The sequence below is a fragment of the Plectrocnemia conspersa genome, unplaced genomic scaffold, assembly GCF_051122295.1.
Source record: "Plectrocnemia conspersa isolate PC_06_02 unplaced genomic scaffold, ASM5112229v1 ptg000006l, whole genome shotgun sequence".
In the NCBI taxonomy this organism is placed as follows: domain Eukaryota; kingdom Metazoa; phylum Arthropoda; class Insecta; order Trichoptera; family Polycentropodidae; genus Plectrocnemia; species Plectrocnemia conspersa.
The window spans coordinates 9,723,622-9,748,427 of NW_028277170.1; the positions used below are offsets into that span (position 1 = coordinate 9,723,622).

At 28.5% G+C, this 24,806-nt stretch overlaps 1 protein-coding gene across 1 annotated transcript in view; it reads left to right on the forward strand.

Annotated features, from left to right (window-relative positions):
* Ddr (discoidin domain-containing receptor 2) overlaps positions 1-24,806 on the forward strand; it is a 187,782-nt gene that overhangs the window by 13,816 nt on the left and 149,160 nt on the right. Inside the window, exon 4 of the mRNA XM_088188380.1 lies at positions 24,594-24,699. Coding sequence (XP_088044506.1) covers positions 24,594-24,699 — 106 coding nt within the window. The remainder of the gene's footprint in view (positions 1-24,593; positions 24,700-24,806) is intronic.

The window sequence follows — 24,806 nt, forward strand, 5'->3', positions numbered from 1 at the left end:
AAGTTGTTCTTTAGGACATAAGATTATTGTCACAAGACTCGTTAACTGCTATTGATAAATCTGAAACAAATTTAAGATCTTCGACTTGCAAGTTGGGTATATCCGTTTTGACTGTTCTATCTTTTACTGTTTTTGCAGACAACGACGACTCTTTATTATTTTTTTAAAATATCTGCTTTGTTCTTAAAATCCCGAAATAGCTCTTCGGATGCATTTATAAAACAATTTTTTAAGTATTCGCCGTCAGTGAATGGTTTTCCTCTCTTAGCAATCTCTTGATTAACAACAAAACTTGAAATATTAACATCGTTACAAGATTACATTCAGTAATTAATTACAGAAATTGATTTTTCCTGACTCTTTTGAAATTCCTCAATTGCTTTTTTCCTTACACCACCAACAGATTATTTTGTGCTGAATGACTCGTGTTTTTTTGTAAAGTGTCTCTCCATATTTGACGTCCACACGTGGCAGTGCTATACTCAAGTGTCCAAAGAGCTACATGTGGCTCGCGAGCCACGATTGCCGACCACTGGTATACACACATAAAGCGCTGATGCATGAAGAGATCTTGCGATAAAGACTATATCAGAAGTCATCCAGATATCTGCCTTACAACATTAAGCCGTTCATCTGTTAAGCGTGGAAAATCTAACAAGAAAACCTTAAACTTAACTAATTTATTAAGCTAAGTGACAATCATATACTTGAAAAATTTAGTTTAAATAATTAATTTATTATTAGCTACATGAGCTATCCTGTAATTATCTAATAAACGCCCTAAAGGATTTATTATTATATTATTATTAGCATAATATAATAAAAAAAATATAATTAATACTCATTAACTTAAATAACGCAACAAATTTAAACAAATATTATATTTGAATATAAAATTAAATTAATATAAGTAATACCTTATTATATTTTAGAATATTCTCGGAACTGATCTTTTGAAAATTAAAATAATAAGTAAGCACTTGAGATATTATCCACTGTTGGAGAGGTTTGGCTATATAGAAACCATAACAATGGGTGCCAACCCTTCTCCGACTCGTATTCATCATTTATTTAAAACGTAACAGGATACAAAACGAAGGAAGCTACAACCTAAATTTTCAAGATCGAATAGTTTGCGTTTAGGAACTGCTGTTATATTTAATTGATATACATTTTGAACTAAAACGTGTTGTAGTTATTAATATTTTTTTTTTGTGAATCAGGATTGATTTTTAACATTAAAAGCAGCGTCAGAAGCTAATACGATCAACGACAATAAACACCTAATTATAAACAGTGATTGAATAATATAATTATAAAAAAAGTAACTGCAAACCACGAAAAGTTAAAGGAGAACCTGGACTGTCATATGCTACATCCAAAGTACGTCAATTTGAACTCTTTGATTGTTCTTGTTATCTATTACTTGTAGTCCAAGTTTCACAGCCGTATACTATTAAGCACTTTCAATAGCGTCTAAAATCTCTGTTGCATAACACAATTCTAAACTTGATAAATTGGTTCTATTGATGACTATTGGCTGTTCTTCCGAGGTATATTAATTGTCAGAATCTACGTATATGTAACTGTGCATTTAAAACTGAATCTCCTCTTAAAACAAACATTATTTTTGTATTTAATTTCATTAAAATACTACGGAGTCGTCTTCGATTTTGTCCAAAATACTGTGTCGTCGACATATTGTAAAAAAATGATATAAAAATGCTTACTGAATTGTATCTTTCTAACATACGTACAGTACAGTAAAACCTTAATAAACGAGTGTTTTTCAATACGGGCAAAAATTTTAAAGCAATTATGACTTGCTAATCGAGCAAAGTCTTGCAATACGAGCAGTTCAAAAATGATTCATCTCGATAATCGATGATTCTTCTTGCAGTGAAGACATTGGAAAATGGAATTAGAGTGCATTAAGATAAATTTTCTTCCTCGCAACACTACTCTACTATTTCAGCGCATAGATCAGCAGTCGTTTCGAATTTCAGAAAGCTTTACACCAAGTCAATATTTCAACGATGCTTCAGAGCTACCAAAGAAACAAATTTTATCCTCAAAGACTTGGAAAAATTATTTTAAAATCGTGAGCTCCTCAAGGTCATCGATAAAGCATGAGATGGAGCTATTATGCGAATCATGTGGCAGAATTGTTGATGAAATAGCGTCATTGGGAAAGAACATAAGCCGAATGGAGATGAACGAGGACGATATTCAAGAGTTGGTGAAAAAACATGAGCTGACTACCGAAGAACTAATATCATTTTTGATTAACTAATTAAAGTTTAATAAAATTATATTTTAGTAATAAGTGATAAATAAAGTAGCAATAGATTTTAAAATGTATCAAAAATTGTACTTTATCCTATGTAGGTATAGCTGAGTTGTTGCACGTCGACGCTATGATTTAATTTTCACATTTCCTATACACTGTTTAAATTTATAGTATAAACCAAGAAAAGCCTTAAGGAAAACGCCTTAGCTGTTGATAAAATAGCACAATAATGTTTTACTGAGAGGAAAATTACGCTATCGACTGCTGGAAAATTTCCATAAACGTTGATAGGGTGAAACTGAAGCCACAACCACCCTGATTTCCCGACTCAACGACGTTAAAACCGTCACAACTACACTCTATTTCCTATTCTCTCTCTCTCTCTCTCTCTTTTTTGATGGCTTTTTGCGACGTGCATTTGAAGTGTACGCGTGTATATAATGTGTACAGTAGAGCGAAATTGAAATTTTCGACGTTACTGTGCTCCGCAGAAGAACTACGCTATTTTTATTGCACGTCGTTATTAATAATTTATTGTTTTACCTGTAAAACACCATTACATCGAGTTTCTATTTTTATACGTGTTGTTAAAATTCAAAGTGTGTTTGTTTGCGATTTTTAGCGAGAGAGGCTGCATGTTTGAAAAATATTCTTTCACGTGGTCGGAATAATGTTATGGATGCCAATGAACTTTTTCGATTACTCTTTTAATAACACATTTGCGACATTTATGTTAGCGAAACTAATGGACGACAATGCAAAAGGATTAATAATTTCCATTACACAAATAAAACCATTACCAAAATACATTAAATAATCATTTATTTCTAGTTTCTGAATGCGATGGAAACATTGCAACTGCATTTAAAATTGTGCTTATAAATAATAATCGTAACTCAATTTACTTTGAATTACTCTCTGAACCAAAAATCAAAAAATATGCAGCTTTAATTGCTATTTTATCACATGACTTTAAAAGTAGATTTTAAATTTCAGAAAACTGCAACTTCATTTTAATATATTGGATACTCTATTGTATTCAGTTCAATTTTTATTTGAAAAAATAATTTGTTCTACTTTAAGAACCTATTATTATATAGAGCACAAATCATAGAGCAAAATAGTAATATATTTATGATTTGTTAAATCAAATAATAATTAAAAGCAAATATTAGCAACAATGACGATGTTCAGTTTTTAAGGAATTTTATAAATTATTATTTGATATTTTTTTCACTGTGTACACCGAGCTTAATGCCATCTTATTATGTAAATATCTTAATACATATCTTGAATAAAATATTAATATTTTAGGTATTCCTTCACGGTGCAAAATTACAAATTATTAGTAAGTATCAAAAATAACAAAGGTAAATATGTTTCGCCGTTCCTTTACCATGGTCTTACATGTTTATTTTGTTTTGGTGGATGTTTGTATTTCAATATAGTATATTTTTTATATTGATTTTTATATAAATATAAACTAGTAGTCAATTTTTAATTATTAATATAAAAAAAAATACTTTTATTCATTATTGTTCCTCTATTAACGTGTTTATTTGAGTTCTCTCGGTGTTAAAGTAAGGGTATCTATTTTTAAATTAGGCTGAAACATCGACTTACGGACAAACAATGTAGCATTTGGAGCGATTCTTAACAAAATATGTTATTAGGACTTAAGTTTTATTATATAATTACGAGTATTAATTATGTTAATCGGAGAAGCGTACGAAATTGAATGGTCTTAAAAAATATTTATAGATAAGTAACTTGTTTTTAATATTTAACTTTTGCGACAGTTTTTATATCGGGTTGTCTTCATTTTTCGTATTAGTTTATTATTATGAGATTTACACGAAATGTTTTGATCTAAAGTGAGACCTAGGTACATTGCTGTATTTTTCTAGTCTTTAAATTCTAATTTTTGATAATTTATTGACAACGAAAGATTTTTTCTTTCTTGCAGAAAACATTAATGCGATGCTTTTGACTAAACATTAATCGAAACATTTTTTATTTAATCTGTTTTGAAGTCAATCTACTGCTTGCTTAATTTTATAGAATCATTAATGAAAAAATATTACTTGACTTTTTAAATATTTACCAATATAAAGTGCTTTTACTTTATACATATTAGTCGTTAAAGTAGAACGGGCGTGACAAATTAAAGTTTGCCAGGTTGATTTTATCTTGTTCCGATTACGGCAAGGCTTAAGCTTGCTCCAGAAACATTTCCGTTTACATTTGTTTTACTTTAGTTCTAAGACAAATCATGCACACTGCATTCTCTCGCACGAACGGAATTTATTTTCCGCGAGAAAAGAACACATATATACATATAGCTAAGAAACCAAATCGTATCCATTGAAGCGCTCCGGCGAAGAAAATTTTTGTAGACGGTATTAAACGTTCACGGAGCGAAAAGCAAACAACAAAGAGAAAGGAGCAAAGAGAAAAATGCACCGTTCTCAAACAAACAGGGTCACAATTAAAGGGTTCAAATTTGCATTTTAACAGTTCTTAAAGACACGATATTAAATGGCTAGTGACTTTTAAGTGTGTAATGTACATACATCTTGTTGTCGCAAGATAAAAATCGACATGAATTAAAGAATTTGGTAAAATTTTTTGATACGTATATTATAATAAGAGTTTGTATATATTTATTCAATAATATTTATAAAATCAAAATAAAAATAATAAAAAACTTATTATTATCACTAACAGAATTATGTAAATGTACCCTGCATAAGAATGAAAAAAAGTTGGTTTTAATATATAGCAACTAGACTAAAGAGACGTGCGAGAAAACAAATCGTTCCCATTTTATAATTAAATTTAAGTGGTTTTGTGCCCTAAAATGTGTCCTAAAATGACATTTTTAATGTGAATTGGTACTCTATTAGTGGATGACTATGTACATAATTTTTTTGCATATTATTGAAGCGTTATCAAGTGTCTCGCGTATCGATTGATCCAACCGAAATATTACAGTAAAAAATCGATACTGCCTTAATAATATTTTGAATATGTATATACGTATATACATTTATTTTTTCATATTGCGCAAAACAGAAATTTTAAATCCAGACGAAGAGACCCTTCCTGTTTTATTAAGGGTATTAATTAAAAAGTGAAAACGCAGCCACCCCTGATATTATTTAAGTTACGCAAATATGAACCTTTTTTGCAGTATTCCTGCTCTCCAAACAATGTTTATTTTATACACTACACGAATTTACGTGACATTTCATTAAAATTTTGTTTACGTTTCATGCATGTGCTTTTGTGTAGATTTGTGGTTAAATTAAATAAAATGGTATTACAAAATAGTATTGTTATGTACTTATATGTTTTTGTCAAAAATTTTGATAGTTATGGTATCAATAATTTTGAGAAGTAATAAAGGAAGTTATTACTTCTCAAAACATAATATGTGAACAACAATCGGGATTCAGAGAAAAGCATTCCACTGAAACTGCATTACAAGTAGTGATAAATGATTGGCTGTTGGCTAAGGATACAAACAAAATCATTGAAGCAGTTTTCTTGGATTTCAAGAGAGCCTTCAAAACAATAGACAGAAAAATAATATTAAAGAAATTGGAGAGTCTAGGTATAAGCGATATAGTTTTAAGATGGTTTAATAATTACTTATATAAAAGAAAACAAAAAGTTAAAATAAATAATGTATATTCTGAAGAGAAATTAGTGTCTTATGGAGTACCACAAGGGTCTAAATTGGGACCATTGTTATTTGTTTTGTATATTAATGACGTGAAAAAATGTAAAATTCATCTATTTGCGGATGACACATTAATGTATTGCATAGGTGATAACATTAAAGAAATTGTATATAATTTAAATAATGAATTAAGTATATTAGAAATATGGTTAAAGAATAATGTACTTAAATTAAATGAGAATAAAACTAAATGTATGTTTATTAATTATAAAAATGTGTTAAATAATAGTACCAAAATAGTAATAAATAACTCTAGTATAGAAATAGTGGATATTATAATATATTTAGGAGTAATTGTTGATACTAAATTAAATTTTAAAGAACATTGTAATTACATATTAAAAAAAATTAGTAGAAAAATAGGTTTATTATCTAGATTAAGAAATATATTAAGTATAAATACAAAAAAAATAATTTACAATAGTATAATATTACCCCATTTTAATTATTGTGCAACACTATTAAATATGTTAAATAAATTAGACAAACAAATGTTGCAAAAATAACAAAATAGGGCAATGAGAGTAATCTTAAATAAAAATAGATTAACTAATTGTAAAAGTATGATTGATAGATTAGAATGGTTGAATGTTCAAGAAATATTGAGTATGAATGTTTTAGTATTTATATATAAGTTAGAAAATAATATGTTACCAGAATATTTTAATAAGCATTTAATAAGAAATAAAGATGTACATAAATATAATACTAGAAATAGAGAAAATTTAAAGATAATTAAGTATAAGAAAACGAGTACGTCTAGGGGAATTATGTACGGAGGTTTTGATTTATATAATAGTCTTCCAAGAGAAATCCGAAACAGCAAAAATATAACGGGTTTCATAAATGGAATAAAAAAACACCTTTGTACATATAGAAATAAATTATAATATTAAGTCTTTATTATTGTATATTTTTATTTTTTCTTTCTGTTATGTATTTTTTATATATTTTTATATATGTTTACCAAATTTGTTAGATGTAAAGATTAGCTATTAAGCTAAATAAATTATTAAAATAATATAAATAATAAATAACGCTATTTGTAAATAAAAATAGTTAATATTTAAAATATGCTATTATATGTAAAGTAATTTTATTTTTATGAAGGAATTCGGAAAGTACAATATTGATGTTAGTTTTTACCGGTGAAGGAGTAATGAATAAGTTTTGAGGGTTGTCACTGAAGCTTTAGCTCTTGTTTCATGATATCTGCAACAAAATCGTTGCTGTAGATATCATGAAATTTATTATCGAAATTTACTTTAAGCTACAAGAAAATACAGTGCTTATATAGGAAACTTAAAACTTATTAATTTTAACGACAACTGGCGTTGATTGAGTCAAAATGTGTGTGTTTTCCACGTGACGTATAATGAAATATATTAATATGACAATTTCAGGTCAGCATTAACAGATTAAAATTTCAATAAAATTTGACGATAAAAAGCGATGAACTTAAAACAGCTGTTTGATATAATATTAATTATTTTTTTAAGCAAAGCTTATTACTAAATTCACGTATTTTAACATTTGTATGCAAACATATGCTAAAATTGTGTATATTAGAAAACATTTTGTAGAGAATTTGTTTATTAAATATTGATAAGTTTCGCTTCAATTTTGCTTCTTACCAGCTGAGCCTAAAATATATGCTATCTGTCCCTTCCCAAAATAAGTTTATCACCCTCTGCATTTTATAATCATTAAAATAAAAAGTTGTAGTAGTCTTAATGTAAATAAAAAGTCAATATAATTTTAAAACATAATATTGATTTAACCAAAAATTGTGGTTTATTAAATGGTTTAAAGAGAAGAGAGGAATTCTATGAAATATTTCAAATAATAAAAGCGAAACGAGTAGAACATAAAGTTGTAAGTGAAAAATATAAAATATAGCAACAATGTAGAAGTATGACCGTCAAAGAATTATGAATAGCTATAAAATGGTATGAAAAGTTGCTAGATGAAATAAGAAATGTTCTGATTAAGATGTGTAAAACAATAAAATAATTATTTGACCTTATTTAAAGAAACGAAATAATAAATATAGAGATGGTTGTAATATTTTTTTCTGATATCATCACATGATAACAGAAAAAATGAAAACATTCTACATTGTGAGCATAGAAGAGATTGTAAATTCAATAAATTAATATAATACAATAATAAAATATTTAATGTAAAATTCGGAGAATTTTAATCATTATCTTTAGAATAAAATTATAACATAATTTGTTAATTTTAAAAAGAACCATTTCTGATTAATTATGTATTTATTTTATTTTAATTATTTATTTAGCTTTATAGCTAGTTCTTACGTCAAGAAATTTTAACTAAGCACAAATTTAATAGATAACATAAACAGAAAATATAAAATATAAAAAAATACTTATTATTATAATTTATTTCTTAATGCATGAAGGTGTTTTTTTATTCGATTGAAAATCACAAGTATAAATCATAATAATAATATTTTTTTTTATTCGGTTATGTTTATATTATGTTTTTTATAATAAATAATATAAAATGTTTTCTTCTGAAAATATTTAGTCAAGTTGTAAACCTATTTTCAAATGAATTGAAAATGTTAAGTAGTTTTTTATAGATTGAATCATTTTGTCTATCATTGAAAATCATAAAAATGTCTAATTTAAAACATTAAATTTTTAAAAATATTTAAAATAATCAGAACGAAGCAAAAATTATATTTAAAACCCAAAAAGTTGAGGGTCCGGTATACGCACACTCGCTAGCTTCGGTACCTCACGATAGTGAGGTACCGACAGCTAGTGTTTTTTATAATTTTTTTAATTATATTGGTTTAGTATATAAAAAATAGCTAAATTTAGTAAATCAACTATTAAAATAAAATATTTATTAAATAAAATATCAGCCAATAATTGAGATTAAAGCTCATGCTAGTATAGTTGAAAAAGGTATCAGTCGAACTTATAAGCTAGAGTTTCTCTCTTACGTGTGATTATTTGTAGGGGTATAAATACATACTATGCACATGTTACCTAGAACCTAGGTTCATATTTGAATTTTTATCACAGGTTTTGGCGGTGGAATGCGAAAACTAGTGCGTAAATTGTATTCTTCTCGCAGGGTCGTTTTAAAGTGATGGAATTTTTCATTCAGCCTAGGGCTTCCTCGCGTCCCTCGCATCTGCGATTCCCAACATGCGGGTTATTCATTCTTTCGCAACAACGCGCCGTCCATACTTAAGCAACGACGTTGAACACGTGCCGGCTGCGGAGCCAAAACATTTAACGGATTACCGACGAGAAACACTCGCAGACTCACGAATGTGGCCCTGTACTAATGGCACGATATACTAATGTGCTTTTATGTTTTCCAACAGGCGAAACGACTCGCCTACAGGGGCGATATGTTATATTGGACTGCTGCCAAATTTATTGCGTATTTTTGGGGTTAATTTTAAGCCTAGTTCAGCAAATTGCATCTTAGGACTAAAACATAATTTGCATTATCAATTAAAAATACTTATTAAAACTAACATTAATACAGGATATTCTAAAAATGCTTGTAGGCTTTTCATAATTATATATTTTAGATTTATTAAAATATAAATAAGTGGAAAAAGCATATACGGGACTATGCACACTATTTAATACCTACGAATTTCTGGGATCAATACGTTTAATACCAAACTATTGGAATTATTTTTTTTTTCATTGAAATTGAGTTGATCTGTTTACAAATTTTAAATTACACGTTCAGAATACCCGGACGCTCAACGGTGATAAATAACACTTTAATGGATATAAAACGTGATTTTAATCAAATCAACTCAATCCAAATTTAAAACATATCTTTTATTGAAATCAATTTAGATCGAAAAAATATCGAAACGTAAACTAAAATGGCACAAATGTTACAATATAAAAAAATCCATCAGCCAGGTACAATATAGCATGACTCAATATGTTTTAACTTCAGTTGGTTTCAGCCTCACCCTTTAACCAAGTAACAATGCGCTATATGTACTTAACATCAGGAATAATGCGAGGCCCAGGGTATCTAATATTTTAAAGATCCTATAAAATAAAAAATGTGGGAGAATCAATAAAAACACTATTATTTAATATTTTTTCGATTAAAACATTTTAATATTTCACAGGAGGTTATCGTGCTCTTCCATTAAAAAATTCGGTTAAATTTTTAGAACAGTTTAATTACGCGAAATTTGGTAATTATTTTTGAATGTTGCCAGTCCATTTAGTCACTCTAATTTCATTACTCATCGTATTGAGTTTTTAATTCTTTTCAAAACACTACATGATCATTGTCCTCTTGCTACACAAAGTAAAAAAATGTAAGCACAGTCACTGTGCTCGGTAATATGATTAGAAATCTAAGTGGATAATTTTTAAAAATAATTATTTGGTTTTGCGCTTAGTTTAAAATTGGATTTGTGTATAACACTTTAAAAGTATGCGTTTTTCCATAATTTAGTTACTTATTTTTTTTCATATTTCTCTTGCTATTATTTTGTATTCAAAACTACGTTTTTTTGAAGCATGACATTGAATTTACTAATCAGAAAAATTTATGCGTAAGTCTATTTATTATTGAAAATATTATACCTACAAATACCTACCTTAAAATCAAAATAATTAAAATTTTTCAATAATAAGAAATTTAAAAGTACAATACTTTTTAATATTAATTAATGTTAAATATTATAGTACAGTACTAAAATCATAAAAAAACACTTGAGTACTGCATACATATTAATTTCAATACATAAAATAAAAACTACAAGGCCATTTTCAGTCAAGTAGTTTTATCACAAAAACTTTTAACGATCCTTGCAGAGAAAATTAATAAGTTACAATGAAAGTCAATTACTTAACGCTGTGCTAGCATAGATAACACCATAAAGGTTTTCCAATTATTATTCTTACCACATTGAAAGGATTACAGTTTTACCTTTCTTCTACAACTTTGACAAGGAGCTGCGTTATAGGATACAGTAATAATAATATTGAACGAATTAAAGACGTTTGATGAGTGGATATTAGTTGTCAATAAACGGTACATATCCACGATGAAAATTTAACGTTTCGGAATATTGGTTTAACTTTAACTCAATACCAGACGATGTAGTACCCTAAGGTTCGATATTTACTTTATTTATTATAAAATGCTTATTTCAATACGGTTTACTTTATTTTACAAACATACCACTATTTTAAATATATTTAAGATTATATACATTATAAATTTTGCGATATCGTTATTAGCAAAAATATATTATTATATTACAAATTAATATTTTGTAAAACGTTAGTGGTAACAGTTTAAGAAAAAAAATACTATGTTTAATTTAGGTAAAAAAAACCTATGTAGCAAGTGCTAATTTTAGTACGTTTTACTAAAGATCAAAAACAAGTATTATGAGTTCTTTAGTCTCTTAGATAGTTTGTGCTTTGAAATGTTGTGCCTTTATTTAAATTGAAGGTTGTTATATAGTAGTCTATAATAAATGAGATAACACAATATTTTTATTATTTACATAATTGAGAGATTGTAGACAATTTGTAACCTATGATGGTTGATTGTCGAATGAGTACTTTATCCCTTCGGGGATTTCTCAAGGGTTCTCTTTTTTTTACATTATTTATTAATGATATAAATACGGCAGTTACAAATTTAAGTTCTCTTCTGTAAGCAGTTGATTTAAAATTGCTTAAATACATTTAATCTGTTGCGGACTCTTTGTATATACAAAGTAATAGATTGTGTATGGTATTATAGTTACGACCATAGTCTAGCATTTAGTTTCAGAAAATGACATATTGTCGTTTTTTCGGTCTCGTTTGACATAAAATTATTTCATATATTTCGTTGTAAACGTTTTAGCTTGAGAAACTTTCACTTAAGACCTTAGAATTACTTTTGAGAGCAAGTGGAGGCTTTTTCTACATGTAAACGACATCTGCGATAAATCTTCCAAGATACTTGGCTTTATTATTTGACAATCCGTCAGTTGCTTATCTCCTCTGTTCTTAGCTTGCAGAATTTTTCATTCGTGATCTATAATTTGGAATCACCGAATAACCAGTACTTAACAAATATTTGATGAAAATTAAAAAAAAAAACATTTTTATTTATAATTCAAAACATTTTTACTCTCTCTACTTTTTTCTCTTAAATGCTTTTAAACAAAGATACGATTTTTTTTAGTTTTTGAATAGCTACTATTTTAAAACAACATGGTGGATATAGCTAACTAACATATATATTTAAGATGTTTATAAGGTCTATTTTTTACAAAAAAAAATATGCTGATATAATAAAAGCAGCGGGAGTTATCGTGTTTTTAATTTTAAGTAAATTTCATGTATAAACCTATTATTTTCAGGCAAAATGTGTTTTTATAAGGAATTGAGTTAGGCTGAGTTAGGCTATGCTACTATCGTACCCTAGCATAGCCTAACATAGCATAGATTTTTGTTTATTGAAAATATAAATTTATGTAAAAGTGTTCTCAATTTATACCTTCAGGTACACACGGAGGCGGTCACAAGGGCGGTGCAACAAGTGCAAGGTACCTAGACGGAATATTATGAGGGGTCCAATTATAATTTTTTTTTTAAATATTTTGAGAAATTAATATTTTGAATTGGTTTTCTTTAGTGCCATCAAGATATTCTACAAAAACAATTAAATATTTAAATTAATAATTTTCAATTCAGGTTACCAAATATTTCTTTAAATTGGACACCTTCATAATATGTAGTCTAGATATTTGCACTCGTTGCACCACTCTTGTGACCTAACTTATGACTTATAATAACAGATTTTGCCTAAAAATTAAAAGTTTATATAATATATGGAATTCACTCAAAATTAAGGACACGATAACTTTCGCTGCTTTTATTATATCAGCATGTTTTTTTTTCTAAAAAATAGACCTTGTAAACATCTCATAGATATATGTTAGCCAACTATATTCACTGTTTTGTTTCAAATTGGTGAGTATTTAAAAAATAGAAAAAATCGTATTTTCGTAAAAAAACATTTAAAAAAAAATAGTAAAGAGAGTAAAAATGTTGTGTAATAAAAATAAAAGCAAAAATTTTTTTTTAACAATTTTGTCAAAACTTTGCTACATTTTATTTTATTTATTAATTTATTATAAATATTTAATAAACATTTAGAAATGCTATAAAAACGCCATTTAAGTTAAGCTAAAAGGTCGTATATAATTTTATTTTATTTGTATATTTCATATTATTGACAAAATAAATAAAAAATTAGAAAACACATTAATTGTTTACGACACAGTGCTTAAAATGCTTTGAAACGGTTTAACAAATGGCGGTATTACAAATCAAAACCAAAAACTGGAAGAAAACGAAAAACAAGTACACAGGAAGATCGAATCTTGATTCGTGAGTCCTTTTAAAATCGTCAAAAAACGTCTTCAAAGCTGGCTGCTGAAGTCTCTGCAAGCGGATGGTTATCTATTTATTTGCGAACGGTAGGAAAAAAGCTCAACGATATGGGACTTAAAGGTTGTAAAGACCGACACAAACCGTTTCTTTTAGAAATAAATAAAATTTGAAGGTTATAGTGGGCTTGAAAACACTAAAATTAAAAATCTAAAGATTAGACAAGTCATTTGGTCCGATGAATCCAACTTTATGGTAATTTTTAAATAATATTGGGTTATATAAAAAATATTTTAAACTTAATTTATTTAAAAATTCTTATTAATATTTATTTTATTTATATAATATATATATATATTTTTATATATTTTAAGTCACGAGTTTTCACTTCCTATAGCTATTTTAATTCGGAAAATGTTCTTTGGGAAAATAGACAGTAGTAATTATCAGGCGTGTACGGTGAGATACATTCTCTTTCGCTCGCTCGCGTGTTAAGTGACGAGAGTGAGTGAGATATAAGGACATGCGGTACGTATGTTCCGCACGCTCACTTCTTTTCACCTGGTAAGTATATATAATATATATATTTTTAGTCCTATTTTCGAATTAAGTAAAATATTAAGTAGTTTTTATAAGGTATCAAAAAGATGATTTTATGTCAATAATGTTTTAATATTTTCTTGGGTATATGGGTGTTGTGACTGTTTCGATTATTGCAGAATCCGGAAGTCCAATTTTCGGCAATAACGCGGTGAATGTTTGCTTTCAAGTTGTCTATCGTCTCTAGTTTATCGGCGTAGATTAGCCACTTCACAGAACATAATCACTCAACCTTAAAGTAATATATACTGTAATTTTCAACTAATAAAATATATCAAAGATTTAAAAAAGGCTGAAATGCGCCTTCTTTGAAACAAGATTCCGAAATATTTTAGCTACCTATACCAAATTTCGGTCCGTGTGTAAACGCATGGTATTTGCTAATTTAAAGCCAAATGACAGTGCTCCATCTGTCGAGCAAACGAAAATTAATTACCGGGGACATATTGGTGTTCGAGGATGACGTCTCTTTGTTCGAGGATAACTGAATTTAATGTCACAGACGTTTAACCATTACGCTGCGCTAACGTTGTTCAAGAACTGTTCACTAAAACTTATTGCATGGAACACGTGTTTGAAACGTATTTGTCTGTGTTTCATGTCAAGACAGACACATACATACACATGAAAAGCTCAAATTTACGAATGATATTTTTGAAAAATTTGCTACTGAATATGATATTTATATATATAAAAATTACACATAAATATCATTTAAAATATACTAAAAAAACAATAAATCTCTCGCTAAAATGTCAGTATTTGAGATCTTTTAATACTAATATATTGTCCAACGCTTACCATTGTATAATTCTCTTTTGGTGAACCTTTGTCCCGCACTAAACTTTTGAAAATCTATCAACCCCAAAAGGCACATAGCTATACTATTTATAAATTTCTGATTAACTACTGTGGGGAATTGTCTTATAAAAGAAGATAAAAGTATTTTTCTAAACCACACGCTAAACCACGTATCTTTCCCGCATCCCGTGAGAAACACTCGCCGAACGTTTACAAATCGATCGAACAATTACACCACCGCGGAGCTTGTTTGGCATACAACTTTAAACAAACATTCATCATTAGCGCTAAATGTTCGTTTGCAATCCGAGACAATGTTGCGAATGTAACTTTACTCATATTAGCTGTGTGCCGTATGCAATTAAGTCATAGAAGAAAATAATATGTAGTGTATGAAACAGTGGTAAAATGCATAGGTGATGTAAACATATTGACAAGAAAATATACATATTTTTATCAAGTGACAAGATAGTTGCAGAAGTGATGAAATGGCTGTTGTATATTAAATAAAAAATGAAATTTCTACCGTTCCTATATCAAACAAACTTTTTTAAAAAGCTCTAAGAAACGATTCCTGACCTGACAAAGCAAATTAATTGTTATTAGTTTATGTTTCACATTAAAAACGCGTAATTTGATTGTATTTACATTTATAATGCATGGAAACAAGCCAATGTAATGGTGTTACGAAAACCGGAAACCGACCCAACTCTAACCGCTATCGTCCTATTAGCCCATAGGTTCCCAAAGTGGTCAATCTCGCCCACCGGTGTGCGATGGACAAACTTCGGTGGCAATGCTGACTCCGGGAGAATTACGTGGGCGATGAAGGAGAAGTAGAGGGCGACGGAGAAGAGAAATAAAAAGTCGAAAATGTTTTAGGCATTTTATATTTTTTTATAAAGTAAATATCTTTTACATTAAATTTATTGCGTTTTAGGAATTTTTGGGAGTGCCCATTGTAATATTTTTTGCAGGTACCTATTCATCACTTTGGAAGTTAAGCAATAACTGGTCTTATTAGCTTTTTTTTAGCTACTTAATTTACAGCTCTCAGTATGTAAACTATAGTATTCTTCGCTCTGATTTCCAGATTATATTGCTAGCGAAATTTTCTTACAGTTAGGACAAAAATGTTTTAAGCAGAAATACTTGGGAGTGACGTTCGAGCAGGAATAGAAATTTTGCAAGCGCTTCGCCAAAATTTGCGATAAGGTGTAGATAATATTTGGCTTTGTTATGCGCAGCGTGTATCATATTTTAAATTTATTAGCGATTCGCATCCTGTACGATATTCTAGTTTGTAGCGTCCTCGAATGTGGCTCCATTGTCTGAAATCTTAAAATACAATTTTTCACTTTATATAAAGCACATTTAAAATTGCGATGGTACGGGGATGTTTCGACAATCCGTCAATGCTAGGTGCCTTTCGGCTTCGAGCTTTGGAGTGCCTTAGAGAGCCACGATCGCGTCCTCTATTCTTGGAGCGCTCCTCTTGCACGAATCATCCAGCTTTTAATGTTTTAGACGAAAGCTATGAAAGGTTGTAGAAAACATGTGAGATGGTGTTTATTTATTTAAAATATTCATAGTTGTTTTTGTATTTTTTATTAATAATTCGTTAATTTGACCATTTCGTGTGAATATTAAATAAAACATTTGTTAAAGAGTGTGTGTTTGGTTATGTATGTAAATACATACCTATATGTAAGGATATATTAAATAAAACTTATGTATATAATGGCCATTATGAAGCTTTGGAAAAACTTGATAATTCAGGATGCTTAGATTTGTGATAAAAATTGAAATAACGGCACTATAATTTTATGCGCATAAAAATATCTTATCGAATGCATCGCTAAGATTTGCAGTAATTTTGATAAGAAGAAGAAAAATAACGCATATGCCACACATAGAACACCTAATCTTAAAATTTGTTTGTACTCTCAATTGGCAAAACAACTGATTTGAAAAATCTACATTGACAGAAAAGAGTTAAGAGTTAAGTATATAGTAAATGAAAAATAATAAAATTGATATGTACTATCTGAATTTTCACTTACGGATATAAAGTTTATGTTGATTACTTTTAGAGTCGGTGGAGCTACTTATTTGTTGTTGCTCTCTCGTGCAGCGGTGGATTTAAAATGTTTGATTCAACACCAATAGATACTCCTGAAGTTCCAGCAAAAAAAAAACTATTGCGGTGCTTCTAGATCCCATCATTTGCTAATTAACGGCGACTGAGTATCATTAGCCAAACGGGCTTCCACTGCTCGCACAAATATTCAGTCGGGTAGTGTTTCAAAATAGAACAAACCGACAAACTCTCGGTTCAGATCTAGGGGGGTGCATTCAAGAGTCCAAGTTTTCTATCTCTTAGTTTTTAATGATACATCCATTGGCATGAGTTCAATCCGGCTGCTTCGTACGCTTAATGAACCCTCGGGGCAATTTCAGCCACCGAATAGAAAAAGTAGGGTGCCGGCGTCCCTTTGGATCGTGAAAAAACGATTATCTAATGGAAATTTGTTAATTGGAGTTGTTCGCGAGACTTTCCTGCCGAGCTTTTAGCGCACGTGAGCTACTGGTAGATTACTTGATAAAAAAATCCCATTAAATCAGCGTTTCCCAACGTTGTTGACTGGTGACAAATTTAAAAAGTTGGTTTATTTTTAGACATTCGTTGTTTAATTATAAAATACTGTTTTGTTCAAATTACAGCTAAATTCAGTTGTATCATTAGTTATTTAAATATTGTCTGTAAATGGTACAATACATTTTGGCGTATATCTCGAAATGAATCTTGTAACAGAAACAGAAACATATTTTTAATAATTTATTTTTCTTTTTGCTGTCACTTATTAAACTAAGTAGGTTTTCAAAATCACTTGTACTTAAGCATATTGGCTTTGCTGAATTCAGAAATCGTTTTGACTAACTTTCAGAAAATATTGATAAACAGTTGTTTTTAAGTCATGGGAGGGTTTTAAAACTATAGGAATAACTTCTTCACCTACTTCAAATTTTTTTTCCAAACATCATGCAAGGTAGTAAAACAAGTATACTGTTCAACTGTCTTCAACCAAAATTGCAATTTTATCTTGAAAGATACAATTTTGTTAAATTGCGACAATTTATTTTGTCGCAATTTATTAAAATATTTAGCAGATATAAGAGATTTTTTAACCATTAAGGATTTGTTAAAAATTCAATAAAATTTTGTCCTAAATTATTTAGCGCCTTAAAGAACACTAAAACCCACACAAATTCATAAAGTTTATTCGTTCTTTTCCTCTATATATCCATCTCACTTCAGTATTTTATATATATAATTATTTTAAGCTGCTTTCGCTACCTGACGCGTACTCTTTAAAATGAAACATTATATGCTTAATATTCTAATCTGTATATCGTATTGCTTTATATGACCCGGTACATAATAATACACGTAAATAAAGAAAATATATTTAATTATAATTAATTAAAATAAAAATATAGTTAGCACTATGATTTTCGAGCCTCCGCTAAAGAATTCTTTTGTTGTCGACCAATGAAAAATAAGCATTCAAATATAAAACAAGATGGCCGTCGGTAACGTGACAACAGTTTTAAATATTTATTATTTATTAACAAAATTTTTCTATGCGACAATAATTTTTATTACATTGTCATGCCCTATGTTTGATTTAACTAAATATACATATTCGGATTGCTAATTAACCAGGTATGTTATGACTATGAAAATTAAATATATACATAATGTGTAAGGATTAAAATAATATATTGATTAAACTAGATAAACAATCATAATGAAATCTTCAAATTTTGAATTCCCGTCGACGGGCTTCGAGGCCGAAAAGTGAGTTTTCTTTTTTATACATAAAAATTATCATTGATTCTGACTTAATGCACATATTAATTAGATTTGACTATTATTAATATAATGATTAATATGAGTATGAATAATATATACATAGTATGTATGAGGATTGAAAGTTAATGTCGATCAAATCAGCGCTGTCGCAGTGTGAACGCTATGTATATCAGCCAACGGACAGCTTATAAATGTGTAGTTTCTTAGATTTTATCTAATAAACGATATTTACCAATGGTTACAAATATGTGATTGTATACCTGTAATAATCGGTAGCCAAAATATCTAAGAGTGGCTTATTTTTAATTCTGATGTAGCAAAATATGAATCTATGTCATGTTTTTTTTTATCAATTTTTCTTCTGTGCAATCATTTCTCTTTTGGAACAGCAAAATTCAGGGTATTCAGTTACATTAAACATATGTAGTATGTCCTTTAGAAAAGGATAATACTTGCTGACTTCATCTTTTTGTTTATATATACTAATTCTACGTTGTCGTCATATAGGTCATAAAATTGTTCAAACATTGCTTCTGAAAAATAATTAAAAACAATAAGACTCTTATCAAGAGTTAAACATGAACACGTTAATACTACTTATATAATCCATAAATAAAATTTGAACGACAACTGAAGATCAAAATTAGCGGAACTTACCTGAGAGGATTAGAAACGTAGATTGGCATCACTTCTTAAGCTGACGTTGTACGTCATATTTTAACTGTTTGCCATACGTAAATGTTATTAGATCTTTCAGTGGTTCTGAAAATTAGCTGTAAACAATACTATATAGTATGTAAAATGCAACTTTTTGTTTGTACTAATATGAGATTTTTTATTATTACTACCATTGTAATATGTTTAATTAACTTTGGAATGTAAATCTTTAATTGCCAAATCACTGCTGTTTGTTTTTTATTATTTGATCGTAGAAAGTCAGTAGTAATTTTTTAGAATAACCGTGATAACTCATAATTTAAAGTGTTTATATTGTCTATAATTCTAACTGCTGCATCATTTTGTATGATAGCATCTTCAATTAACACTGTGTAAGAAAAATGCACTGTTTATTTAATTACACCTAATTGTTCGCAGCATGCATTTGACAGATAGAAGAGCATATGAAAGCAAATTTTGAGAACTACGAAATTGATTATACTGATTTAAATTGTAAAACACTTTTCAACATATATAAAAAAATCATCAAATTCTAAAAAAAATATTTTTCTAACTTAAGAAAAAAAATGTTTATTTTATACGGGATTTTAAATATAATATAAATAATGTAGATTTGTATTAGCTTCTCTATACAGAAAAAACGTGTACTTAAATTTTGGCAAACGTAGGAAATTTAAAGTTATAGTTTTTAAAGAATTTTTAAAATTTCGCTTGAAAAAACAATTTAAATAAAAAAAGACTAAGTTTCAAAATAAGTACTATTCATTAACAAGCAACTACTAAACACATAGTGTTGCAAAAATCCCTCTTACTGACGCCTTCAAAAGGAAACTAGACGAAATTGTACCTACTAAAAAATCTATTTTTAAATAATACAAAATGTTACGTTTTAATATTATTTTTATGTTGAAAACAGGCCTTCCTAAAAGCGTCAAAGGGTTTGACGCTTTTAGAATGGCCTACACAGAAACCAGATTAAAAGAAAAGGTTACCCAACACGATTGCAAACCCAAAATTAAGCTGCGAGAAAAATTTCAGATTGAATGTAAAACTTTGTCTCCGTCCACCCGCAAGTCATAAGTTGCTAGAATGCCAAAAAAGGGTTGCAGCGGTAATTATAGCTTAGGTTGGGCCTACTAAATATTAAGAATAAAATTGAAACAAACACTTAAAGCAACTTCAGTCATTTTTCAATTTTGATTTTTACGATTTTTAAGATGTAACACATTTATTAGGGTGCTCCATTATTATGGCCAAGCCTGTAGATATGCGCATGAGTAAATCTTCTTTAATACTTTTATCAAATGTGTATCGAACTGATACTTGTAGTACAGCCAGTCCTGAGACATATGTGGTTTTAAACATTTGCAATGTACATTCACTGCAAAGTCCAAGTCAGTAGAAAGATCTTGAAACAGTAATATTGTACTGCATTTAAAAGGCAGCTGATTAAATTTCAACAGAGCACCAGTATATCGCGAAACATATTTTGGGAAACCCTGTGTTTAATACACAAATTCATTTATATACCTATGTAATATTATTTATTTTGCAGCTTTAAAGACGATCATCTATTTTTGTTTGGTTCGCTATTAATACTCTAATCACCGCACACTAGATGTATTTGATATGTAGACATTTTAATTAACATTTGTTATTGTAAACCGGATTGATCAACATGGTTTTCCTTAATCATTCATTAACGCCAAGACTCTGAAGGATGCTAATTGCAATTAGCGTGGGTAGAGATAACAATTCCAATAATGAATATAATACAATTGTTACACAGGGTGGGTCTTAAGTTTATGCACTTTTAAAAATTTAATAAAAAAATTACTATTAGTAATGCAAAATATGATATAAAATATTTACATAATAACTATAAAAGTTAAAGGCTTATGATTTTTTATTATATTAGGATCAATAATTTAAAAAAAAATATAAATACTTAATAATTGGTCTACATATACAGATTTTTAAGATCAAGGTAGATAATGAAAAAATACGATTTTTAGGAATAAAAAAATATAAACAATAAAACTCTTTTAAAGACCTGTATAGCATAAATTCATAGTACATTACATTTAAAATAAATTCACGGTACATTACGTTATACTTAGTGAAAAAGTCTAAAAACAATCGTAACGATTATTTACGGATGCGTGACCTTATATCGAGTGTTAAAGCTTTCAATTTATGGCTTGATCTGTTTTAAAGCCTTAAAATTACGTTTCATTCGCAAACGTGGCAAAAGTTACTTATACTGTTACATATGTATAGGTTCAAATAGGTCAATTTTTAAAGTTTTGCAAGATTTTTTTATTCTTTTATAATATAACTTTCTTTATGTATCAAAGTGTGAGTATGAAGCTCGTAGCTATGATACAATTCGAAAAATCAGATAACATCCAAGTCCTAGATGTTACTAATTTTTCCTAGATTATAGGATTTAAACCTTTTTGATTAAATTTTAACAAAACTAACGTCTAAATTTTCTATTAAAATCTAATAAAATCAAACTGACTTAATTAAAAAAAAAAGTAATGAACATGAATAACTTATATCATTGTTTTAAAAATAACTAAGCTCCAAGTAATTGACCACGTAACAATTGCTTGACCTTTAGTTTTTTATTAATTCATTTCTTTTTGTTAATTGATTATTTTTTTTTTATCTATATTTAAGATTTCTATATGATTTATTAGTTTGTAAATTTTTTTATCAACCGCCTCTTCAAAGTAAACAGGACAGTAATATTAATTAAAAATCTAGCGTTTATTAACTGCGCTTACACTTGGACTCTAAGCTTAAATTTAATAAATATATTTTTTGCAACTTTGCTCTAAAAGATTTGTCACAATTTTGGCTTTAGACTAATATTTAATATAAAGAGCGCGCTAACCACAAAAAATAAAATCATAACATGCCTGTCCAGTGTAAAATAGCACTAGTAGTACTATTTTTGTATAAATAATATAATATCCACATTTTTATACTGATATCTTAAACCTTTTTTAATTATTTTGTATGATAATACAACTTCAAGTGTTATTTATTTTTAATAATTATTTTCTGCACGATTTCAACTTATGCTAAGATTTTCATTCTAAAAATACCGCTCACACGCTGAGGCATGCATCTTAATAAATTTTCTCTCTATTTTGCTCGATCAAACGCAAATTCGATTTTGCACGGAATTAAAAATCATTTTACATCGCTGCCTCAATTTTCCACTAGATGTCGTATTTAATACATTATACGTAGAATTTTACATAAATTCGTGGCATCCGTTGAGACGATGGAGGGAGAAAGAAAGGGAGAGAAAGACTCAGCGGCGTACAAGCAGCGGTTTCAGATTTTTAATTAAGGTTTTAGCAGACGTTCAGATTATATTGTAATTAATTACCATAAAAAAAATTGTTCTACGAAGCGATATTTACAATTAAAACCCGCTAGTATATGATGTCTCAAAAATATACTAAGCATTCATTGCATAACAAAAAGTAATCTGTGTAGTTTCTGTATTTTTGTCAGCAAAATATACAATGAAAAAATAATTTACCTCTTTAATAAATTTATTTAATATTATAGCCAAGTCAATTAGTAGCACAACTACAAGAAAAGTTATTTAATATTAAAATAAAGTTAATTGAAAAACACAAACTATTAATTTCTATTTAATTTTAAAATAGGTGTATTGTATTTTCAATTAGATTTTAATTTTTTTTGCGATTCTCGTTAGCTTTAGAGAAGCCATCAATTATTTAAAAAAATCAGTATTAATTGTTTTAAGAGCTATTATGTCGTTTTATTTTAATCCCTTTAGATCAATATAGTCCAGTAAAATTTTAGTAGAAGTCAGTGCCGTTTCGTATTTACTTGTATTTTCACTATTTGTCTTTTACTTGAATGAATGATTACTTAAATTGCAATAAAACCACTCGACGTTTTCCCAATTAATATTTTTAGGACATGTCTCAGTTTCTCCAGAATCTAATACATCTATTTCTACGTTAGAAAGATTTTTTCTCCGCGATTGAACAAGTGTTACTGGCTTTACTTTTAACCAAGATTGTGCTATTCCATATATAGCATCCAATATCGTATTTTGCTCAAGAGTTTTGAGAAGACCAGAAGCCGTAAAGCCGTTTCATTGGTGATAATACACATTGGTTAATGGGTCAAAATAAAAAAAAAAGATTTTATTTATTTATTTTATTACAAAATATTGTTCTGTTTTTATAATTGATCATTTTTTCATATATTTCGCTTTGGATTTTGCTACTTGATGTTTGGATATCCGTTGTTTTCTACGAGAATTGTTGTCGTACAACGCCTATTTTACATCTCTGGTTATCAAATGGTAGAGAAATGCGATGCAGCTTCAATATCCAGAAGCTCCTGGGATATGCGGATATGTTCCGACTTGTATTTTTCGCTATACATACACCTTGTCTGCAGGCCTCTCCAATCTTCTAACAATTCTCTATTGTGTCGAACTGGTTAAGTTTCTCGGTTACCTAATGAATAGTTAGAGTAGGATTTGCTTCCATTTCTGCAGTCAAGACATCATCGCCTATATTTGCTGGTTACTCACATTAAGACCTATTCTTGATATCGTAATGTTCCATTCGACATTATTTTTGACCATCTTTGACCTTCATGGATATATTATGAATTATTTAACAAATGTTTTTAATAGCAGTAGTATCTAAAATATATTTTTAAGAAATTCATATAACGTACAATTTTGTATAAATTGCTCAATTTTTTAAAATTTGAGATGTGTATTTACAGGTATAACAAAAACGACATATTATTATCATAGAATTTACATTTTTTTAATGCCCTAATTTTTTTATTATAAACTTTGTCTTTTCATGAATGGGTAGCTACAGTATATATATTTATATATATATAAATATTTTTATAGTATTTTATTCAACGTCAGCTATTCTAATAATTTTTTCTTTAATACCTTATATATTTTATATAATTAATATAAAATTAGCAATGATTAATTATACGTCTTACGACTTTTTTAATATAAAAATCCTATTCTTTCTTTGAAATACATAGAACAGCAGTTGGCCGCAACCGTAATTAATAGCCTTTTAGATTACAAGATTAGAACGCACACATAACTAATTTTAAATTACACTATTCTAATTTCAGGTAAATGCACCAGAATTCTTGGCATGGAGAATGGCCGAATTTCCGATAAAGATCTCTCGGCCAGCTCCACGTACGACTCCCCCAGCGTGGGACCACATCGAGCAAGGTACTGATTATGCTTAAATATATACATATATTTATATATTAAATATAGATACATATTAAATATTATGTATTATTATCATTGTTGTACTATCGAGTGGCCAGCTGACC